The 24,657-nt window shown below is 38.8% G+C and overlaps 1 protein-coding gene across 1 annotated transcript; it reads left to right on the top strand.

Annotated features, from left to right (window-relative positions):
• The first annotated feature begins 2 nt into the window (after positions 1–2).
• Positions 3–24,657, top strand: LOC100888119 (TPR repeat-containing protein DDB_G0287407). Its single transcript, XM_011685801.2, has 17 exons — positions 3–92; positions 2,732–3,403; positions 4,480–4,733; positions 7,740–7,924; positions 9,375–9,594; positions 10,079–10,162; positions 12,653–12,764; positions 13,209–13,367; positions 14,426–14,595; positions 17,267–17,369; positions 17,749–17,873; positions 18,093–18,299; positions 18,893–19,105; positions 19,570–19,770; positions 20,165–20,389; positions 21,994–22,171; positions 22,528–24,657. The coding sequence occupies exons 2-17, from the start codon at positions 2,758–2,760 to the stop codon at positions 22,698–22,700; spliced, it is 3,255 nt and encodes a 1,084-aa protein (XP_011684103.2). The 5' UTR covers positions 3–92; positions 2,732–2,757; the 3' UTR covers positions 22,701–24,657.

Raw genomic sequence — 24,657 nt, 5'->3', positions numbered from 1 at the left:
CATTTGTTTACAAAAGCGTATGAAGGGGAGGTGTCGTGTAAATTATCCGGAATCCAGACGATTATTTCTGGCTTAAATAATCTTAAAATACGGTAAGCAGTCAGCATTTATGTGTATTTAAGAGACCGATGCGGTGTATTGAAATCAAGTGATATGAATTATATGTACTCAGATCTATGTCGTGTTTTGGGTAGGTTTTTGGGGGGTAATAAGGTAATATTTGATGCTTGAGCTATGATTTGAGTTTGGCCATGGGGCTGCACTGCACTGTACTACGCCAGAGGATCGGGCTACCCAGCCGCTAGTGCCCGGTATACGTTACGGTGGACTGCGTTCGACTTTAGTTTGAGTGGTGGTTGAATGCATGGCAGTCTGCTCAAGCACAGCAAAGGCAGTAGTGAAGCAGTCATGTGTGCAATATTGTGCATTGTGTGGATCTAAGAAGATAAAATAGATTAGACTAAGGTCTGTAAGGAGAGAAAGAACAATATATATATAAGCAGATACATGTATAAAGGAAGATACATTTTTTAAAGGGGTCAAGATTGACAAGAGATATATTTTATGAGATGTGATTTTGTGAAGGGGAATATGATAATCACTGATAAAAAGTGATGTGACATGATATAGACCCTAGATCTATTCTAGGTCTCTAGTGATATACCACCACTCCATGAAGTCTTACCGTAAACAGGATTGGCATGATACTTGATATTATAATATCAATAAATTGATATTATTGTCATGATTTGTTGTTGTCCCTTTGTCAATATATAGGCCTATAATCTATATATTTTCGTAATTTTTTTGTATCTTTTCGGTTTAGAATTCATCTTTGCATTAAACACAAACAATACAAAACATATCTGGTTCTACTTGATGCAGAGAAGAAGAGAGTTGGACTTGAACTTTGGAGTAATATTTGTGTAAAAAAAGTGTATGTATATATATAGAGAGAGAGAGAGAGAGAGAGAGAGAGAGAATGAAACAGAAGAAAAGGAAAATGGAGAGGAGCAGAAATTGTACTATAAATGTGAAGTGAATAGATAGTGACAACAGTGGTTCTCGATCAGATTCTAACAAAATTCTGCCTTTCAGGAGATGTCTGATTTTAATTTTGTGAGCATCATTTTGCAGTGTCATTGTCACAAATGTATGACTCAGCACTTTTACAAATCTTGCAAGAGGAATGTATGTTCTTCAAATTGTTTTCCTCTCATCTAGCTGTTCTTGTCATTTTTCATTTCCATTTTCTTTTTATCACCTTCACACAGACTATGTTTCTTTTGTTCATGATTCATTATCATTCAGGACATTACCCCTGACTCATCCTCATTGGTTCACATAACCCTCAAGTGGTTCTTCTATACTTTCTGGATTCTTCCATTTTCTGTTCCTCTAATGGTTGGGTGATGTCTTTCTGTCTTATTTCAACATATTTTGTAGAAGTTTGGGAAGTGAGGTCTGCTGTGTAGACCAATAAATCAAAGCACTTCTTCTTGTAAACGTCTTTTTTCTTCTTCATCACTTCTGTTCAGCTAATATACAGGTACTGTACCGGTATATACTTTATTACTTTTAGGTTCTTCATTTAATTAACTTGGTGCTTGCTTTTAAAAGCTGTTTCTTTGTCTGCATGAGTTTGTTTCTGGCATGATTTATTGTGGGGGTGATTCAGCATTTATTTTGTGTGGTACAGTTAGAAAACTTAAATGCTTGGTGCCCACTGCCCAGGGTGTAATATTTTGTATGTTCCTTCAGATGATACATTTAACCATTTGTCATTTTGGTTTTCAAATAGCGCGCATAATCTCATAATTGTGTTTGAGACAAGCTTTTGTAAGCATGCATGAACCCTTGCCCTTCTCTTGCAGTTTCATCATTGATTATATCATTGATTATATCATCGAATAAATTATTGCAGTAGACATTACATATTTACATTTTTATAGAGGACATTGGCCTTTGTTCTGTCCTATTTGCATACATTGTATATCGTTTCCAGTCACCGCTCTTTACACATCTGATATATTTACATAAAAAATATTCTGTTTGTTTTATCAACCATGGGTGGGTTCGCACTCCCAAACAGTGTAAACTGGTAGAGTTCATCTCATTGGCTCTCATGCTTTAATGTATTTTGTTGTACCTGGTACTATAGGTCGAGCTTGCTAACTCTAATAGACAATATTTTTCTCCATTCAGTTCTATTCTTCATGATCTTTTGGAGTACCAAAAAAAAGTCAAAATTTATTGTGATATATCTGGTATTATAAATGAATGCATAATATTACAATACATTAAGCAATTCTTATTGGATGAACTGCATGCTTGATGTAATACCCTTAGCAATGGTGCAGCTACAGAGGGGCACATGCATGCATGCCTATTCTCTAAAATGACAAAATAAAGAGAGAGAGAGAGAGGGAGGGAGGGAGGGAGGGAGGGGGAGAAGGCAACAATACTTTTAAAAGGGGCTACGACTCCCAACCAAGCCGTCCCACAACTTTAATGGCCCTGTTGTCTTGTCTGTAATGTACCAGAGTGCAGTGGTGCCCCTCCCTCATGCCAGTCCCCCCCCCCCTCCCACCAATATCTGGACCAGTGCTACACCACTGACTCTGAAACAACTTCTCAACAGGAAATACAGCGTATAGTTATGTCAACAAATAATTATCAGATCATTTTATGATGTCTTTGTTTTCCTTCCTGCATGACTGCAATTTTACAGACCTACTTTCAGTTTCCACCGAGACAATGGGAACAGGTCGGTCCCGCCCACACTCTCGATCCCAGCTTGCTGGGAATGAAACCAGCAACATTGATAATTGCGGATCATACCGAGGCCGAGGTACAGACCTGAACAGATCAGAGTCCGGCAGCATGGATGAGCAACTAGAATACAAGGAGAAAGGCAGCATGGAGTCAGAGAGGAAGGGTGAGACTGAGAGAGAGAAAAGGGAGAGTACGTACAGCGGAACTGCACTGGAAAGTGGAAAGGCTGTGGTAGGAGAGGACAATATGTCGGAGGAGAGCAGAGTTGTAGGGGAGGGCGATAAGTCGGAGGAATACAGAGTTCCAGGGACGGGACACAGTTCCTTGGACGCAGAAAGGACCCTTGAAGATGCCTCAAAGGCACATGAACCCAAGGATGATGCAGTAGGACCAAGGGGAGATGCAGGAGAGACCAGACATGAGAATGATGATATCGGAATAGAAGAAGAAAAGAATGATGATGAAATGGATTCGAAGGTGGAGGCTAGTGAGAAAGAGGCAAGTACTCCGGAAGAGAAGGAAAAGGACGAAGATTTATTCTCTAGAGAGAAAGAGGATTCTGAAATTAAGGAGAGGGATAATAATGCCCCTGCCAAGCAGACTGGTGGAATGAGTCATGGCGCAAAGGGTAAGTTTGATTAGTCTTTTATTACGCAAAATATTTGTCTGTAGAACTCCATATACCATGTATATTAAAAAGTAAACTACAGTAAATATCATTTATACACATGAAAGTACAGTGTTTGTTTTTTTAAGTTTTGATAATTGGTGTTTAATCAATGTGGGGTGGGGTGGTGGAGTGATAATTATACATGACGTTTCAGCAATCATTGAAAAAGTCAGGATTAAGACGATGAATTGAACAAGAAGAAAAAAACAAGAACAATGTAAGCATTGCGTTATTATGTACATGTACATTGTATACATTTTGAAGAAAAATTTGCAATTTAAGTCGCTCAGCGTAAAAGGTAAAATGGAGATAGTAATTTCAAAATTTATCCTATTTTAAGGAACAGAAATAAAATGTATACCTTTTTCTAAATTTTGATCCACAGTATTCTTCAAAATTCATTTTCATATACGAACATATTTCATAACCCGGTACAGTATTGCATCATTTCCTCCTTTTTGAATGACTCGTCATTATTTCTTTGAATATTTTGTTATGCATGACTTGTGACTGAGGATTAAATCAATATTGATACAATATCATACATGGGCAACAGGGCAAGAAACTTTTTAAAGAATTAAAGGGAAATAGACAACTCCATTACTCTTTAATAAAGAAAGCAGAAAATCAGAGAAGCAGACTGATAGAAGCTTAAAATTAAATAGGAAGGTTGTGAATTGTTTAAAATTGTAATTGGCTGAATTGGTAATGTACATACTGTGACAAAGTGTTGGCCTACTATCCCATATTTTCTAACACAAATGACTAAAATTTCAATTATGGCTCAGGAAGGTCTTTAGAGGACCTAAAATTTATTGCATAAATGTGCACCTTATTTGAGTGCTGATTATATTTTGGCAGCTCTGCTATTAATACCAGGGTTATTTATGTCTAAGCACCACGCGGGGTATCGATATCATTCGCCGTGATGGATAATGCATGGATATGGGCAATATATTTAATGACCTTTATTGTTATTATTATTATTTGGGGGGCGCTACATTCTCTGACACTCTTTTCATTTAATTTAATAGTCTCTCATGGTGCAAGCACTCAGCCTCCAACAAAAGCTATCTGTGACCCTGCCAAATTTCCATGGCCCACCAATGCGACCACCATCAGCGAGGTGGTCGATGATGTCTGGAGCGAGATCGACGACCAGTGCCAGCTGTACCCGTTGTCTCACATCAATCTGACCCAGTCTCTGACCGGGTGGAAGGTCGTTCGGCTTTTCGTGTCGTCCACCTTTCACGACTTTCAGAACGAGAGAGAAATTCTGGTGAAGAAGGTAAGGAGAACCATTTTATTGTGTTTCTATTTAAATTTTGGTAGTTGGTGAACAGCCGTGCAGCTTTTTGCTTCTTTGACTTTTCTTGACCTTCGAAACAAGAGATACTATAATTGTATTTAGTTGAAGTAGAGGATTACTGATGATTTTTACCCCTAACTCATCCCCTGACAACTACCCTGAAAAAACTACTAAACAAGACAACTATGAATTTTCTACCTAGGATCTGGGAAAAATAAAGAATAATTAAACTATAAACTTATGACAAAGAAGTACATTAGTGAATCAACTGGCAATAGGAGGTAATTGTACATGCATTAGATGCATAAAATAATAGGAGAATGCAGCTGATTTAATAGAAGAAGAAAAAAAAAAGCTAGACCAAAAAGATAAGTGCCATATCATTACTACTGCAATGGCGCCGAAACTATTTGTTGTCTCTGATTTTGATAAAATTAATTGGTTAAATCAATAAACATCAAGATATGTGGCTTCCTGTGTTTGTTTAAAAGGGCAAGGCTAGTGCATCTGCATAAAGTATAGTTTACTTTTAGATAAAATGTCTCTGTGAAATACAAACAAAGAGGAAAAAATAAATGCAACTTGTATGTTTACATGAAGCAGGATCGAGGATCGACCTCCTCCCTTCATGAAGGTTGCCTTGTATTTGTACATAAGAAATTATTGAAAGCCATTAAAGGGAACAGGAGTTACAATTCTATGACTACCATTATATGACTATTTTAGTGGATCTGCGTGATTAATGTTTACTTTTAGATAAAGTTTCTGTGAATATAGGGGAATAAATAAATTTGATCTGAGTACTTGTACAGTATATGTACATGAACAAGTTTATCAAGTTAATGAAGTTAATGAACATACCGGTACACAAAATATTAAACTCATTCAAGGGAACAGGAGTTACATTGTATGACTAGTCACTACCATGACCTTTTTTTGGGTGGATCTTCAAGATTATATGTTTACTTTGAGATAGAAATCTGTTTTAATACAAACAGAGGGGAATCAATAAAAGGACCTTGTATCAATACCGGTAATCTGTTTATATGAAGACTGATTTGTATTTGTACCAGTTCATACCAAAACTTATTGAAGCCATTACATTAAACAGGAGCTACAATTCTCTGACTACTATGACTGCATTATTGGTCTTTAGATCATGAACATGTTCATCTAAACTTCTAAAGTTTATATAAAAAACTACGTATTATCATTTCAATTGTATAGATGCAAGCTTATGTACATGTAAAATTGCAAAAGGTTACAAAGAGTTTTGTTGTTTCATAATTTACATTTGTAATTGCAAATTGACATAGAGCAATGTAACCGTTTCTCCAATATGTCAATGTTCATATTAACTATTTGTAGGCAACACTGCATGGTACACAACCTGAGGCATACAGGATGTACAGTATACTTTGTACATGTAGAATTATAAATGCATCAAAATTGCATGTATTATACATGTAATTTTGATGTTTGAACTGCAGTATCACTGTTTGTGAATAGTGTAGGTTCAAGGACACACATTGTGTTGTGGCTCTTAATAGTCTTCCCACTGTTTCATTCAAACTGTAACTTGTCAAAATTGCAAACAACAGTATAATATCCTTTTACTATTTTTAAAACACTTGTATTGTTGTTAAAACTTATTTTCCAAAGATAATTGCTGAATGCGTTCATTTAATATACAGTGTATGACGTACACCTTTCAAGGCCTGTCGAAGGCTTATTTGTTTTTATATGATTAAACTTTGCTCAGGTATGCTATTGATTCCCAGTGTACATGTATTTTAATTGAAATCATGGCATTAATAGCATTTGGACCAAATTATTGTGCTAGCTGTTATGTGGATTGTTTTATAGAAAAACAGAAGTATAGGATTGTATGAATCAGACTTTGCTCCTGGAATAGCCAACATCTGTTTTTGTTAGCCCTTCCATTCTTAAATTCTTGCCATTAACCCTGTATAAATATCACATTCAAATATAAATACATTTGCAAATAGTACCGGTACTGTAAATAACATGCAAAATCTTTCACTAGAATAAGTACATTAAAATATTTATATAATATGGACTGGCCTTGAGGGAGATACCACATAATATTTCCCAAACTAGACTCATATTGCCCGAGTCAAAGACGAGGGCAATACGGTTCTTGTGAGGGAAATATACTGTATGTGGTATCTCCCGAAAGTTAAGCCAGTCAATATTGTTATTATTATCTAAATCAGACATCTAGAGCAAATACATACATGACAATCTCATAGAACTGAACAAACTTTGTCAAACCAGCACTGTGCATCCAGCTGCTTGACAAAATTGTCGATACACTGCAAACAGTGTACCCAATTTGGTGTGATTATTACGTCACAATAGAGTATGCGCAAAGTGCGCAGGTTCTCGTACGCATAATAGATGCGCATATGAAAATGACAAAATACGGCGCGGTGAATATGGTCTTATATTTCATGCTTTTTTAACACGTAAAGTCCATAGGCTTTTTCATGAAAGGTAAATATGGTCTCATATTCCCCGATTAGCTCTTTTAGGATTACAAACAAGTGTAATATGATTTTGAAAAACCACCCAGCTCAGATGTCTGATACGGGTAATAATAAACAATAATGGAAAAAGGGAAGTTATAAAAAGAAAACAATAATTGAGTTGATATATCTCCCCCAAAAGTTGTAATTAAACAAAATGTGATGAACATGATAAAGATTTTAAATTACATAAAGTTTATTTTGCCCCAAAGAAAACTGGTATAAACACAGAAACAAACAGAAAAAAAAAACATACAAGCCCTACAAATACACACGTATGTCCATGTATACACACATTATATAAAGTGGAAAATATAGTGGTGGTGTTGTAGGTACATTACATACTATTAATATAAAAATCATCATTATCAGTGTTATGATCATTATCATATTTTAAGATTGTCATATTATATAATTTTATTATTCGGAACTCTAGGTGTTTCCCGAGCTCAAAGAGTGGTGCGAGAAGCGACATATCCACTTTATCGAGTGCGACTTGAGATGGGGTGTGCCCCGGGACTCCACAACCAGGACGGTTCTCTGCACTTGTATGGAGGAAATCGACAGATGCCACGAGGATACGGAGGGAGAACCGTTCTTTCTTAACATGCTCGGCGACAGGTCAGGAAATGCTAAATAATTGAACAGTGACTAAACCTTTAACAGGGATGCCAGTTTTCAGGCAATAGACTGAATTTAGGCCCTGGCGCGATATTTTCATACCATAGTTTAGGATTTTTGTGTGTAGTACAAAATAGCTCATTCTAGGTGATTTTCAGGCCCTCTGAACAATTCTAACTGGCATCCCTGCTTGAAGCTTTTACCAATGAAATACAATCGATAATGTTACTGATGATAATGAAAGAGATGAAATCATTTTTCTGAATTTGGTGGGGTGAAGTGGATGCTTTATACATGTAGCATGCTGGGTAAAATGTTAGTGATGGCTAACTGTAAATATTGGGAAATTTAAACTTTTACCACCGAATTGAAAAAGAAAAAATTATTGTGATGATGAAATAAAAGAGAGAAAAGCTCTAAAGGTGAAGCACCTTTCCCTAATCCTGTAATAAAAGATAAGATATACCATTTATCCTGTATGGTGTTGATAGGGTTTCTAAGATCCGTAAATGGTAGGTCGGATTTCCACTGAATTTGCTATGAACGTCATCTTAATAGGCCAAAGGCAGGAACTATGTGGTTTCTGTATATCCTGTGGGAAGTAGAGAATACAGTAGTAAAAATGTCAAATGAAACAGCTTCCTGAGAATAGTGGGTGAAAGGTGAGAGAATGCTCAGGAAATGATCCTCTTAATCTCCTCCATCTTTTCATAAAAATACAAAAAATGCAGATAAATGAAAAAAACATGTCTAATGGTCAGTACGTTTACTGTTTCATTCATTATTTAAAGGACAATCATACATTTTAAAGATATATCCGGCTAAGTGAAAAGTCAGGGAAAGAAAGAAAGTTTGCATTTTGATTCAGTTAATTTAAAACTCGAAATTATAAATGTTTCTATCTTTTAATGATCATCTTGATGTATGAAAATATGTTTTTTTAAAATGATGGAAATGGGTGATTCTGTTCAATCCTGTATGAAAAATGCTTTTGATTTTGTCCCCATATTACATCTAGTAATGATATCTTGAATAATGGTGCGTTCTGCTACCATCACCATTTAATAGTCGTTGTCCTGTCAAGAGATTTTTCAGTCATGGATGATAGACATTAAATGTACAGTGAAACCTGTATATAAAGACCGCTCAAGGGATACATCAAATGTGGTCTATCTATAAAGGTGGTCCTAAAGCAGGTTTGACTGTATGCATAAGCATCGTATGTCAAATTTGACACCTTGCAGAGAATTGCCCAAATAATGAAAATGAAGAGAGAACAAGCTGTTGTGAATAAGAAAATATTTTTGGTACTTGAGCTTTGTGATAAGTGAACTTCTGAACCTGAATGCAGATATGTTTTCATATTTAACAAAAAGCAATTAAGTGGCCAGACTTTAATGTTTGCCACTTCATTATCCTTTTCCCTTTCCTGTTTATATCCCGAATTCAGATACGGCTGGGTTCCTACCAAAGATGACGTCCCCGAGGACATTGCCAAGAAGTACGAGTGGGTCGGCAACAGCTCTATCACCCACATGGAGATCCTGCACGGGGCCTACCGATTCTGCAACCGCAATGCCGCGTTTTTCCTGCGAGAGGTGGAGGATATGCCGGATGACGTGAGGGCAAAGTTCGCCGACCCCACAGATCTCGGCCTTCGACAGATTGATGTAAGTCTTTATGTCAATGTACATTTTATATTAAACCTTCTTTCATGTTTTCTTGTATTTTACTGTAATATGACAATAGTAATCTTCAGATTTTTGCCATGTTTTTTATACAATAAAACTAAAATTGAATTGAATTTAATTGAATTTAATTCAATAAAAGCTTAATATCAAATTGTTTTGGTTGCTCTTCTTAATTATTTTAAATTTTCCATATTCAATCTTACCACTATGTTTGTTGAATTAAGCTTATGAATATTCCAAGATGATCAGTCTCATTTTTTTAGAACTTATTATTAAACATCAGTTCATGTTGACCGACATAATAGAAGCATTATAATTAGTTTGAAGCTTGTTGAGCTTTCATTATATTCAGTACTTGTCTTCTTTAGTGAAGAATCGACTGCCAATGTTGAACGTGCAGTTCATATTCCCTCATTAAATTTTCACTGACGACAAACTAATTTTTTTCTCCCTCGATTCACAGAGATTGAGGAAGAAGTTGGCCTCAAGGTTTCCGGATCAAGCACAAACTTACACCTGTCAATATGACCCAACAGAGACAAGCTCTGTAAGTATATACTTCCTGTTCAGTTTAATTGATACTATCGAACACGGAGATGCTGGTATGAAAGATTGGCATCAGCAACAATAATAATACTGAGGGTAGCCTTATAAGAATGTATACTGTTCTCCCAGATGTGCTACATATTTAAAATAGCCTTTGTTTCCCCTTTTTCAAAGAATACTTCCACCTGTGTATCATGGAGTGCACTTCTTGTGCATGAATGAATACCGTATTTGCCAGCGTAAAGGCCGCACCGCCGCATAGGCCGCACCCCCAATTTTGACATTTCGTAGAGAGAAAAAAAAAAAAAAGGAAAAAAAAAAAACGGACCAAAGAAAATAATCATAATTTTCTCGTAGAACTCTATTTTTCCTACAAACTAATACCAAAATTATCAATCATTTTATAAATTTACAGGAAATTTACCTAAAAAATGATCGTAATTTAGCGAATCTTCGATTTTTAGGCAGATTAGCACATTCATTGGACACTAGAGGGCGCTTCGCATGCATACAGAAACATGAATGGCCTGCCATAACCAAGCTGTGGCCATAATGTTATCCGGTCTTACCCCTATCGTACCGCCAAATGGAGAAAATAAACAAGCTTTTGTATTCTTATTAGAGATCTACCGAGGTTAGTTTGTCGCTTTAATTAATTAGATAGTCTCAATTATAATTCAGAATTATCTTACTGAAAAGTTACTGAAAAGTTAAGAACACCGACGATTGCGCGAATCTCCGAAGCTGCGTTGGATTTGTTGCAACTCCCAGCCCGGTAGCTCCCCACCACAGAGTGTGTGAGCAAGGTATGATTTTGGTTACCGGGCCGCGCGTTTCCGTTTTACACCCTGCCCTAGGCTTTTCGGCAAGAAATTACACGAAACATGCTGTATCCGAAGTCTAAGTTTGTTTATATCGACGTCAAGAATAGCGAAGCCAAAGCTTATGTACAATTTCAATTGGGGATGCGAGGGTCTTCTTGTTCAAGACGGTTTTCCCGATATATTATTGTTTTGTTATCGCTGGGCTAAATTTTGCGAGCTGATCACGCATCCTCACGCTCTTAGAGTATTGCGTATTAATGGATAAAAATAAATGATACGACTAGGAAGATCAACTAGTATAGAGAGTTAGCTAGCGCTACGTGACGTTTTCAGAGTTCTGGTGGTGTGCAGAGCGCCGAGGCAAGATGTGGACGACTAGACTCCGAATACCAGTCGGTTTGTAAAATTTTATTGGAGAAAAGCCTAGGGCAGGGTGTAAAACGGAAACGCGCTGGCCATGCGCTGTCTAAGCCAAGGACATTTTTACAAGTACGATTTTTAGTACAAGTTTCTGGTCAGTTTTCTTCTTATTTCTTTGGTTGCACAACGATTAAAAAGATAACTTCTTCAAATTTGCTGCTGACTTGGTTCAGATTAGATCTTGTCCGATGTGTTTTCAAGTCAATTTCGTTAATATATTTTTTTGTATGAAGTTGCCTAGATCTACAAATAATGGACGTGCTGTTTTGACTTGCGATTTTTACTGTTTCGGCGTTACGCCGCACCCCGACTTTTTGATATTTTCTCTTCCAAAAATACTGCGGCCTTTACGCCGGCAAATACGGTAATGATTACATAACTTTCATGAGCACGTATCCAGTATTTTGTGTCCGTGTATTTCACAATTTGTTCTGCAATGACCTTTATCTGCTCATGCTCAGACTGCAACCGTAAACTGGTTTATCGATACTATTGAACACCTAGATGCTGGTATGAAAGATTGGCAGGGTATAATAATAATGACAACAACAACAACAATATTAATCAGGAGAGCCACAAAAATAATGCGCTCAAGCATTCAAGGACTTTTTTCTTACCGGGTACCCGTTTACATGTACCTCACATGGATGGAGTGTGAAAAATGTAGATTAATATCTTGCCAAAAGAGATTAGTGCCACGGCAGGACCGGAACCACAAACCATGCGATCCATGGTCCTGATCCATTAGACCACAACACCTCTACTTAGGTTGTATTTTTGGGAGAAATCATATCAATATGAACATTTGTTATTTAACTCCTTGAGGTTTATTTGTAATTTTGTACCAAAATTTGTGAAAAGAAATAAATACGGTATGTAAATGTACAGCTTATAGAAGATTTTTCATACACATACATGTATTGTTAGTAGTATTGGAATGTTAACCTACCTGTAAATGGGCTCTTAAAGGCCCACTGCACTACTTACATGTACAGTATAGCTACTTGAGCCCTCTATATAACAAACAATGCACAATCGGTAACCATTGGTCCCCCATGATCCTCTTTTTCTTATGTTAATTGAGAGCTGATTTGATGAGATAACCACATGTTCAGTGACCTTGCAGGGTGGTCTAATTCCTCCTGTACACTAGTACAGATGGGCTTTAATGCAATCTTTTCTTGCATGCATGCCTGCCTTCATTTTACCCTTCATATTACATGATTATTATTTTTTCTTTAATTCAGATTAAGCTTGTAGGATTGGAGAAATTTGGGCAGGGCGTCTTGGATTACTTCAAGATGGCCATCGACCGGAAATATCCTAAAGATGCTGCGGAGCTCACAGCAGAACAACAAGGTACTTATAGACCTTGGATCAGTTTCCTGCAAAAGAACCCACTACTTTTGATCCTTTAATTCGTTTTTCATATACCACTTTATTAAAGATAAACTTGAGTTCTGGTAAAAAGAGAAAATTAATTCTCACATAATCAAACAAATTTTACACTGAATGTTCAAGATTACAAATAAATGTCATTTGCCAAACAATATATTGGTAGAAAGTGTATAATGGCTGAGTAATGAGCGTAGAAAGATAAGGAAATCAAGGTACCGGTAAGTACTGTAGGCCCGACACCATTTGTGTAGTTTTGTTTTCTTCATCTAATACACTGTACATTTAATGCAGAGTCTAAAGATTCTGTGACAACCTAACTACATGTAGCTTCAAGACATGTTCATTGATACTCGTCATCCTGATTTCGACATTCTTTTTTTGTTTTCCCCTTTTTTTTCTAAACAGAGAATGATCGACAGACTCTGTTCCTAGGTCACAAGGGTCAGTTGATCTACGGCAGGGAAAGGGAGGTCAAGTACTTACAGGACTATGTGACTGGTGCAGGAGACTACTCCTCCCAAAGCTTGGCTGAGCAATGGCAGGAAAGATTCTATCCCGAGAAAAGTGAGTTAACATAATGATTTTCCTTGTTTTTGTTTGCTTTCGATATGGACATGTTAATTCATACCTGCATGTAATACTCTCTGTACCGGTAATTGGTACCTGTTTATTTACATTATTATACAATGATACATTATGTTATGCCAAAACAATAATTTGATGAAATACATTTTATCCATAGATGTGGATTTTTAAATGATGATGACTTGGTATTTTCTTTAAAGGTCATGTTCAGGAATTTCACATGTCACAATTAAAATGAGTATACCTGTAGTAGAACCTGTCACTCAAAGACTTTTTTGAGGCACTTCATGATCATTTTGAAGCGCAATTTTTTCAGAGCTTCAATATTGCACCATATCGCAGACACTGGTACTTGGTAATGGTAATGGTTTGGTAATGGTTTTATTAAAAATTCATTTGCAGCCAGATGGTTGAATTGCAGAACTTTGTACATTGTAAAAACATAAATATTTATACAAACATAAAACGTATTGAGACATATCACGCAGTGATTGAATTTTAAATAAATCAGTGTACACATATATATATACAAATTAATACAATTCATAAAATTCGCTTAACATTCTATTCCACAATCATCATAGGGCTGGAGGGAAATATAGAAGAGAGGTAGGGAGGATAATAGTGCAGACAGCACAGGAGATCCAGGAAAAGTGTGATATAGAGACAGACAGAGAGGGAGAGAAAGAGACAAAGGGAGAGAGGGAGAGAGAAAGAGAGACAAGGCGAGAGATAGAGATATATATATATATATAATAAATGATGCTGAGGATGAGAGTGTATATCAGACATATCGAAAATAAGGTAAAAAGTACAATTTCGACAGAGAGAATACTGGTTGTAAAAATTAATAAATTACATTTTACATTTTCATTGGTGAGTTATGGATAACATATATTGTAAACTGATAACACGTAGAGTCATGCATCACTGATTTAACATTGTTAAACAATGCCTTTAAGTCTTGAAAATTGGAGGAGGGAGTTTGATTATTCCTCCCTTCCTGTTAATATCATGTAATTGTTTTAAATTCCAAGGTGAAGAAGCAGGAGAGAAGAAGGATGAAGAAGGAAGTGGTGAGAAGAAGAAGGATCACGATGAAAGTGAAACGAAGGAGAAGAATTCCCATTCTCCCGTTGCCGTGGTAGCCCAGTCCGGCCAGGGGAAGTCGTCTTTGATGGCAAGATTCATCGTAGAAGCTAAACAGGTGCAGTTTTAAAATCATATTGCTTGATTCCAAAATTATTATAATTCAATTTATAATCTCTTTTTTCGTCTAGACCATCACAATTCTGCCTCTATATCGCCCTTTATTTTTCTCTCCTTTCTGTCTTGTCTCTCCCTTTCTGTCTTTCTCTCTCTCCCTCCCTCTATTTCTCTCTCTCTCCCTCCCTCTATTTTTATGCCTCCGCCACCGAAGGTGGTGCCGGAGGCATCATGTTTTCGGGTTGTCCGTCCGTACGTCCGTACCGTCCGTCCGTCCGTACATCCGTCCGTCCGTCCCGTTTGACCGTTATCACAATATCTCAAGAACCATTTAAGATTTAAACTTAAGACTCGGGAATAGTATTTATCACCATAGGAAGACGATCTGATTAGATTTTGGAGTACGTAGGTCAAAGGTCACAGGTCACAGAGGTCAACTTATGAAATTCCTTGTATTGAGTTTGTTAGCGCGATATCTCAAGAACCATTTGAGATTTAAACTTAAAACTTAAGGATAGTATGTATCACCATAGGAAGACGATCTGATCAGATTTTGGAGCACGTATGTCAAAGGTCAAGGGTCACAGAGGTAAACTTATGAAATTCCATACATTGAGATTGTTATCATGATATCTCAAGAACCACTGGAGATTTAAACTTCAAACTTAGTGATAGTGTGTATCACTATAGGAAAACAATCTGATTACATTTTGGAGCACGTAGGTCAAAGGTCAAAGGTCACTGGGCTCATTATGTATGCAAAAACAGCTTGTGATCGCGTTATCTGAACAACCGATTGATGGATTCCTGCCAAACTTTGGTCATGTATGTATCTTGCAGAGCTGATGAACTGATTAGATTTTGGGGTCACGAGGTCAAAGGTCACAGGGCTCATTATGTATGCAAAAACAGCTTGTGATCGCGTTATCTGAACAACCGATTGATGGATTCCTGCCAAACTTTGGTCATGTATGTATCTTGCAGAGCTGATGAACTGATTAGATTTTGGGGTCACGAGGTCAAAGGTCACAGGGCTCATTATGTATGCAAAAACAGCTTGTGATCGCGTTATCTGAACAACCGATTGATGGATTCCTGCCAAACTTTGGTCATGTATGTTACTTGCAGAGCTGATGAACTGATTAGATTTTGGGGTCACGAGGTCAAAGGTCAAAGGTCACAGGGCTCATTATGTATGCAAAAACAGCTTGTGATCGCGTTATCTGAACAACCGATTGATGGATTCCTGCCAAACTTTGGTCATGTATGTATCTTGCAAAGCCAATGAACTGATTAGATTTTGGGGTCACGAGGTCAAAGGTCACAGCGCACATTATGTATGCAAAAACAGCTCGTGATCGCGTTATCTGAACAACCGATTGATGGATTCCTGCCAAACTTTGGTCATGTATGTTACTTGCAGAGCTGATGAACTGATTAGATTTTGGGGTCATGAGGTAAAGGTCAAGGTCATGCGGCTCATTATGTATGCAAAAATAGCTTGTGATCGTATTATCATTAGAACAGATTGATGGATTCCTGCCAAACTTAGATCATTTATGTATCTTGCAGAGCCAATGAATGGTTCATAAGATCAAAGGTCATGGGCTCATTATGTATGCAAAAATAGCTTGTGGACGCATTCTCATTAGAACTGACAGATGGATTACTATTTAACTCAGGAAATCTTGCAGAGCCAATGAACTGAGTAGATTTTAGGGTCATGAGGTCAAAGATCAAAGGGTCATATATGTTTATGAGAAATTGCTTGTAATCACGATATTCTGAGAACATGTTAATGGATTACAATTGAACTTGAATTTGAAAAATTTCTTCCGTTTCGGTTTGTAAAATTGCTCTATGACGGAGGCATCATTTTCGACTGCGCGCAGTCGAATTCCATCTAGTTCTTCTTAATATTATTGTACGATTATGTTGTATGTATAGATTTGTAAAACTTTTAATTTGGAAACTCCATGTAATTCGCCCCAGGGCTACCTTTAACAAAATAAGTACCAATACCAAAGTTTATCAGCCAGAATAAAAAAAGACAGTACCATTTTGTTAGGGGTAGCCTAGGGGGGGGGGGGGGAGTAGGGGAATGTATCCAAATTCTCATTTATGATCACTTCTTGATTTGGTAAATATAACGACATATAAAAACTTTCTTTACCTGTATCTCTCACTCTTTGTTGCAAGTTGCTCTCATTCATTGGGACGTGAAATTTTGTGGATTGCAAAAAATAATGTTCATGAAGCTTCGAGGTATTTACTGTAGCACACTAATAAAATTAACTGGATTTACTGGCTTTTAAGTTAGTATACAATGTAGAGTGAAACTATGGTGCCCTCTTCTAACTCTCTCTCTTTCTTTTTGTTTAAATTTTGTATCCTTCTCTATTAAAGCCCCACTGTCCTACTTGTAGCTACTTGCTCCCTCTATATAGAAAACAATGCCTTATCGGTGATCATTGGTCCCCCATGATCCTCTTTTTCTGATGTTAATGGAGAGCTGAGTTGATGAGATAGCCACCTGTCATTGACCACGCTGTGTGGTCTAATCCCTCATGGCTAAACTAGTACAGCCGGCCTTTAAAAGAATGCATGCTGAAGTTGAATGATATCCTTGATAATTAAAGCTGTTCTCACTTCCCCAAATTTTGAAATCACAGGCTGGACTGAATGTGTTCTTCCACCTTGTCGGGTGCAGTGGGGAAAGCCTCAGTCTGACTAAGATGCTGGCTAGGTTGTGTCGCTATTTGGCACCCTGTGAAGGTAAGGGGTGTCCTATTCAGTTCTGTGATTAGTTAGTAACTCTTGAAATACTCAGGTTTTCCTTAGAGCATTATTCTTGTCCATTTAACTTGATTCAAACAAATTCATAGTAATGCAGCCATATTCAGTCCATTTCAATTCTATTGGCTAAATTCAGCTTCATCTATTTAGTTACTTTTGTTTAGAATTTCAGTTAAATTAATGTGGTGATCGATCATCTTCCCCTATATAACTCTCCATTAGTTATCTCTTTCACTCTCATGTTGGACGTGAAGTGTAGTGTAGTTCAGTCAAATTCTTCCAAGAAAAATTCAGTTCAATGCAAGTCAATTACTTCCCCCTTCTCATCCGTCTCATCACCCCCCTCTCACCCCTTCAGATGAGAGAATGTCTAACTTGAGGGAAATGTCAACGGAGGATGTTGTCAAGCTAAGTAGAACTCTTCTCAAGGAGTACACAGAGGAAGGCAAGCAGCTTCTCATCGCCATCGATGACCTAACTCAGGTAAAATAAACTTAAAGGCATCATCTAACAATGTCAAATCTCAGATTCATGGCCCTACGTGTTATCAGTGTCTGTGATATGGTAAATGTTACAGTAAATGTTTACCGGCAATACCTGTACTGTAATCTTTGTGAAGAGATACATTGAATGTGAAAGAATATTAAACTTTGTTTTTCTTTGAGCAACCTTGAAATCGATCTTCAATTTTATACCTTCTAGCTAGAACTCGATGATGCTAACTGGTCGGACTGGATTCCCGATGCCCTAGAGGGCAAGGTCTATATGGTCTTCAGTCTCGTCTTGGAGGAGTACAAAATGAAGGACATTCAAGCCAAGGTACCCTCCATTCAGTTCCTGGAGCTCGGTCATCTTGACCATTGTGCTCGGGTGACCATTGTGGAGAACTACTTTGCCCAGTATAATAAGGTGAGTTATAGTTTGCTGACTGGAGTATGTGTATGTACCGTAAATCTCTGTGTATAAGAAGCACTCTTTTGCTGCCAATTTTTTTTTTTTGAAGTTTCGATTTATGCCCCTCCACCTGGCACTATGCCTGGCAATGTTTCCCACCTCTGAGTCAGTAATCGGTGTGTTGACTCACCACTCGGAAACTAGCACAACACTCCAATTTGTCTTTCATCTTGGTTTGAAAGTAATCTTTCTAATAGATCTCAATATGAAGTTTATAATAATAATTCTATTACACACGGCGTACCACAAGGTTCTATCCTAGGTCCTCTACTGTTTTTAATTTACATTAATGATCCTACACATTCTTCTAAAGACGACATTGTTACTATTATTTGTGACAAGTTTACAAGCATCGGCGCCTTCAACTGCACCTCGTAGTTAAATGAAGTCCTGCCCCACATGGATTTCTTTTTTTTCTTTCTTGATGTTAAGTTTTGTGAAACTCCCCCCAGGTGTACATGTCCTTCTGCTCAATATGTAGTTGGGAAAGCCGGCTTGTAATGGTTTTCTTATTTTCTCTGCTCATCAACGGCCATTATATCTTGTAGAAACTTGACGCAGAGCAGTTGGACATCTTGACACGGTCTCCAGGAGCCGAAAACGCCCTCTGGCTGGCACTAGCCTGTGAGGAACTGAGGGTCTTTGGAGCATTTGAAGCATTGACAGCACTGGTCAGGGATCTACCTGACAACCTGGAGGGATTGGTGTGTGACATCCTGCATAGATTGACCACGGAAGATGAGACAGGGCTAGTGGAGAAGGTATAGTTCAACAGGAGTTTGATTGAGGTGAAAAATAATTAGCTAAAAATGCCTTGTAGTTGGCTTTAGCCGGCAAACAATTGAGGGTCTTTGGAACCTTTGAAGCATTGACAACACTGATCAGGGATCTACCTGACAACCTGGAGGGGTTGGTGTGTGACATCCTGCATAGATTGACCATGGAAGATGAGATGGGGCTATTTTAGAAGACAAAGTTAGGAGAAGGTTGAGCTCTGGAAAAAATAATCAGAGCTGAGGGTCTTTGAGCCTTTGGAGCGTTGACAACGTTGATCAGGGATCTACCTGATAATTTTGAGGGATTGGTGCGTGATATGCTTGAGGATCTTAGTATCACAGCACACTGTAACTGTGCTTTAAACAGCCTAATGATAAAATATGTATGTTGTGCTTTGTAATCCGAGGAAAAAACAGTTCATTCATTTGTTTGTACTACTCACATCCAGACTCTTTGCTACCTGGAGTGCTGCATGAAAGGGTTGACAGAACAGGAGCTAGAGTGTCTCCTAGGGGACATGGACACCAAGACGCCCATCCCTAAGCTTCACCTGGCAATGGTTCGGAGGACACTCAAGCCATTCCTCAGGAAGATCAGCGGTATGTGCAAGGTGGAATGCATCACATTCTTCCATCATGCCATTGGATTGGTAAGATATTTCCTTGAAAATTTAGTCATATTTTGTTCTATTGTCAGATTTCATGAATTTCTTAATTTTATTGAGTACTTCATCATGGAAAAAGTATTGTCGTACTCAAACAGTTTAACCACTTGGCTGGATAGGAATACATTGGTTGTGGGATTAAGCCTCATCTCTGCACTCCTTTCATCATGCATGCATTTGTTGTACTTTGCTTCTGTTCATTGGAAGTCAATAGGATGCAAAAGTCTTTTAGGTTCGATTGACATTTTTCCACCTGTTAAATAGATGGTCGCAAGGCAAGAATGTGTCACTAATTTGACATTTCCAACATTCTCTGTGCCTTTTTTTTATAGATGAAATGCTTCATTGTTTTGTCCGTCTTTCTGATTTTTGTGATCAGGTTGTGAGGCAGAAGTGGCTGGCTGATGCCGATGAGCTGTCAAAGTACCACCTCTTCATGGCAGACTACTACCTGAATTGGTATGAGCACAGCGAGGGCGTGGCAGCCAGGAATGGTGCCTTCCATCTTAGCAAGTCCAACGACAAGGGCCGCTTAGTGACCTTCCTCACCAAGGACAGACGCAGTCGATTCCTAGGACCGGCCCTGAAATCATCTCACCTCAAGGTAAGGAGGTTGTCTAAGAATTTTAGTAGAAGTAGTATTTGTTGCCTTCTATCTCAGTACGTCCAACGACATGGGCCGCTTAGTGACCTTCCTCACCAAGGGCAGGCGCAGTCGATTCCTAGGACCAGCCCTCAAATCATATCACCTCAAGGTAAGGAGAGTGTCTAAGAAGTTTAGTAGTAGTAGTTGTTGCCTTCTAATTCAGCTCATCCAAAGACAAGGGCCGCTTATTGACCTTCCTCACCAAGGACAGGCGCAGTCGATTCCTAGGACCAGCCCTGAAATCATCTCACCTTTAGGTAAGGAGAGTGTCTAAGAAGTTTAGTTGTAGTAGTAGTAGTAGTTGTTGCCTTCTATCTCAGCACATCTAACGACAAGGGCCGTTTGGTGACCTTCCTCACCAAGGATAGGCGCAGTCGATTACTAGGACCGGCCCTGAAATCATCTCACCTCAAGGTAAGGAGAGCGTCTAAGAAGTTTAGTAGAAGTAGTAGTTGTTGCCTTCTATCTCAGTTTGTCCAATGACAGGGCCGCTTGGTGACCTTCCTCACCAAGGACAGGCGCAGTCGATTCCTTGGACCAGTTTCAGCCCTCAAATCATATCACCTCAAGGTAAGGAGAGTGTCTAAGAAGTTTAGTTGTAGTAGTAGTAGTAGTAGTAGTAGTTGCCTTCCATCTCAGCAAGTCCAATGACAAGGGCCGCTTGGTGACTTTCCTCCCCAAGGACAGGCGCAGTTGGCTCCTCAAATCAACCTACACAATTAAACTTGTGGCCTATTAAAGAAATTGCTTTTTAAAATTACTATAAACTTGCTGTGAGAGATCAGAAAGCATGAGGTCATGGTTCAGGTGAGGAACTTGTATCGGTGTTTCGTCCGTAAGGGGCTTTTCTGATGAAGTTGATGGAGGGTGTGTCCTAGCTTGACATGGAGTCCATTCTCTGTGATTAATAACATCTATTACACAATAAATGACTCAATGATGTCAAATTTCCCATGGGAACCATAATAATGTAACCTTAAATACTTGGTATTTTGGACGTTGTTTTTATTAGGTGTCTTTGCCACTTGCTAATTTCTGACCATCAATTGGAACAGTCCCTCCCCATGCCATCTCTCATCAGTACAAAATGGCCCTAATTTGTTAAAAAAATTGGGCACAACTAGGACAGGATGACGTCTATTGCCTACATCATCTTCCCTTTGAACTTTGACATCAAGCAACGAGTCTCCATTCTTTAACTCATATCTTGCCATAAGGCCGCATGCACGCTACCGTTATAGTGCTTTGTATACGCGAGCACGCTTTCGATTGGCTGCTTAATTTACCTCAGAGCCACAGCTTAGCTGCTTTATGCATGCATGCTCGCATTTGTAATAGCAGTTATTGTTCATGCTCATTGTACTGTTCTGAGTGCTTTGCACGCACTATTGATCGCACCATCAGATTATCTCAAAATAAACTTGGCGCTGGGGGATTTGTGGCTTGGCACAATGGGAATTAGCCCTGTGGCACTGGGCTGTATTTATTACGGCAGGATAAGAGTTAAACAATAATTTGTTCAAGTACATACAAATGTAGGGAATGTTTGTCTTCACTTCCAGGCTTGCCGCTGTCGCACGATGATCAACGCGAAAGGACCCTTCCACACCCAACTCTTTCTCTGCGATTTCTGTGGTCCGCAGCGTAATGCCTATGGCAACGAAGCCTGGTCCAACGCAGAGAGCTGTATGCTGTGCGGCCAATTTGTGCCACTGATGTTCAGGAAAGAGAGCAATAAAGGTAAGCGTTAACCTGCAAATAGTTGTGGATTTATCTGGCGGACATTACTGTAAACTATGCAGCAATGATTTGCCAAGATTTGTCAAATGACTAGAAGATTTTAGTGCTCTACTATTAAATGAAAAATTCCTAAGAGTTTTAGTCTTTAGGTAATTACTCTGTTGAGGGCGTTATTCAGTTGTTCGCAATATGAATATCTTTGTGAAAGAGGTGAAAGAGGACATTCAAACTTTATACTAGAAGGCATCACTGTAGGAAGATGGTATTTGTAAACACATTGTCATATAATTATCGGAATCGTGGTTGCAGTTTTTTTTAATGCATACCTTTACTATCTCTTTTCTTCAATCTTCCAGCTTACAGATGTCAGCGGCATCCGATGAAACGTCCTCACCTACCAAACGCCAAGACATGCATGCTGTGCAGTCGCAGCATCATGAAGGAAAAGGAGAAGCCAGTCTTCCTCTGCCAGTTCTGTCAAATGGGTGGCTTTCCCACATGCTGCAACCTGAATACAGACAGGATATAATGACATCAATGTCTTGGACCGTATCTGGACACCAACCGCCTAGACATCAACCCTAGAGGGTGGTTGCCCTAGGGGGTAGTTGTCCTAGGGGTCGTTATCAGGGGGACGGATGTCCAGGATGTAGGTGTCTTAGTACTGTCTTGGACACCTATCATGAAGAGCCAGGAAAAGCCTGCCTTTCTCTCCCGGTTCTGTCAACTGGGAGGGTTCCCCACATGCTGCAACCTGAATACAGACAGGAGATAATGACACCAATGTCTTGGACACCTATCATAAAGTGATGGGAGAGGAAAAGCCTGCCTTTCTCTGCCGATTCTGCTTAACTCATATCCTGCCATAAGGCTGCGTGCACGCTACCGTTATAGTGCTTTGTACACGCGAGCACGCTATCGATTGGCTGCTTAAATCACGCGAGCAAGCCACAGCTTAGCTGCTTTATGTATGCATGCTCGCATTTGTAATAGCAGTTATTTTTCATGCTCATTGTACTGTGCTGAGTGCTTTGCACACACTATTGATCACATCATCAGATTATCTCAAAATAAACTTGGCACAGGGGGAATTTGTGGCTTGGCATAATGGGGATTAGCCCTATGGCACTGGGCTGTATTCATTATGGCAGGATAAGCGTTAATGGGAGGGTTCCCCACATGCAGCAACCTGAATACATACAGGAGATAATGACACCAATGTCTTGGACACCTACCGTAAAGTGACGGGAGAAACAGCCTACGCCTGCCAGTTCTTTCAAATGGGTGGCTTTCCTACATGCAGCAACCCGTTTATAGACAGGATATAATGACACCAATGTCCTCTCAAATCGTCAACATCCTATTGTACTATCGTTAAGGGACAAGAGAAACAGCCTACCTCTACCAGTTCTGCCATTTGTGTTGGTTCTCTACGTTCTGCAACCTCAATACAGACAGGAGATTATAATGACACAAATGTCTTTAAATAGGGAACATCGTCATCCTTTTGAACCATCATAAAGGGACAAGGTAGACCAGCCTACCTTTGCCAGTGTTGCTGAATGTTAGACCTCTCAAGGTGGGATAATGACACCATCATCCTGTAGATGCTCTTGCACTTTTCATCCCTTGGTTAAGGTGATGGACCCCAACAGTTCTGCACTAGTTTGGCCAGGGGGGATAAGACCTCCTTGCAAGGTCACTGACAGGTGGTTATCTCATCAAATCAGCTCTCAATTAACATAAGAAAAAGAGGATCATGGGCGACCAACAGGCACTGATTAGGCATTGTTTGCTATATAGAGGGCGCAAGCAGCTCTAAGTAGTGCAGTTGGGCTTTAAGTGGATATGTGTGGATGGGTGAAGTGAAGCATTTGAACTGCAGTGTGACCAACGACAAAGTTCCAACAGTGACATAAGCTTCGTTCCCAGTCAAGTTTGTATTCCAACAGCTTCATGAGGAAGTTGTCACAATACCAGAGCAACTTCTGCACCACTTTTCATCTTGTGGATATGGTGATGGACCCGAACAGTTTAATAGCTTTTCTGAGTGTTGCATCTCTTAAGTGGACATTTGTGGATGGGTGAAGTGAAGCATTTGAACTGCAGTGTGACAAACGTCAAATTTCTGACAGTGACATAAGCTTGTTTCCCAGTCAAGTTTTTATTGCAACAGCTTCATGAGGAAGTTGTCACAATACCAGAGCAACTGCAGTGTGACCTACTACAAAGTTCTGATAGTGACATTAGCTTCGTTCCCAGTAAAGTTTGTATTGCAACAGCTTCATGAGGAAGTTGTCAGAATTCCAGAGCAACTAACAAAGACATAACACAGACAGTGACTAGGCTTGTTTCCCAATCAAGTTTGTATTGCAACAGTTTCATGAAGAAGTTGTCAGAATTACCAGAGCGCCTAACACAGACAAAGCTACCACATTACATTCCCTTTTTTGTAAGTAAACCAAATTAAGATGCAAGTATTCACA

The sequence above is a fragment of the Strongylocentrotus purpuratus genome, unplaced genomic scaffold, assembly GCF_000002235.5.
Source record: "Strongylocentrotus purpuratus isolate Spur 01 unplaced genomic scaffold, Spur_5.0 spur5_scaffold_21, whole genome shotgun sequence".
In the NCBI taxonomy this organism is placed as follows: Eukaryota; Metazoa; Echinodermata; class Echinoidea; order Camarodonta; family Strongylocentrotidae; genus Strongylocentrotus; species Strongylocentrotus purpuratus.
This window is presented reverse-complemented; position numbering and strand designations above follow the sequence as displayed.

Bases quoted from the DNA above. Each gene is read 5' to 3' on its own strand.
- LOC100888119 (XM_011685801.2), top strand. From the start codon at position 2,758: ATGGGAACAGGTCGGTCCCGCCCACACTCTCGATCCCAGCTTGCTGGG. The intron at 4,734-7,739 runs GTAAGGAGAACC...TCGGAACTCTAG, and splicing joins GAGAAATTCTGGTGAAGAAG to GTGTTTCCCGAGCTCAAAGA. The intron at 13,368-14,425 runs GTGAGTTAACAT...TTAAATTCCAAG, and splicing joins AAGATTCTATCCCGAGAAAA to GTGAAGAAGCAGGAGAGAAG.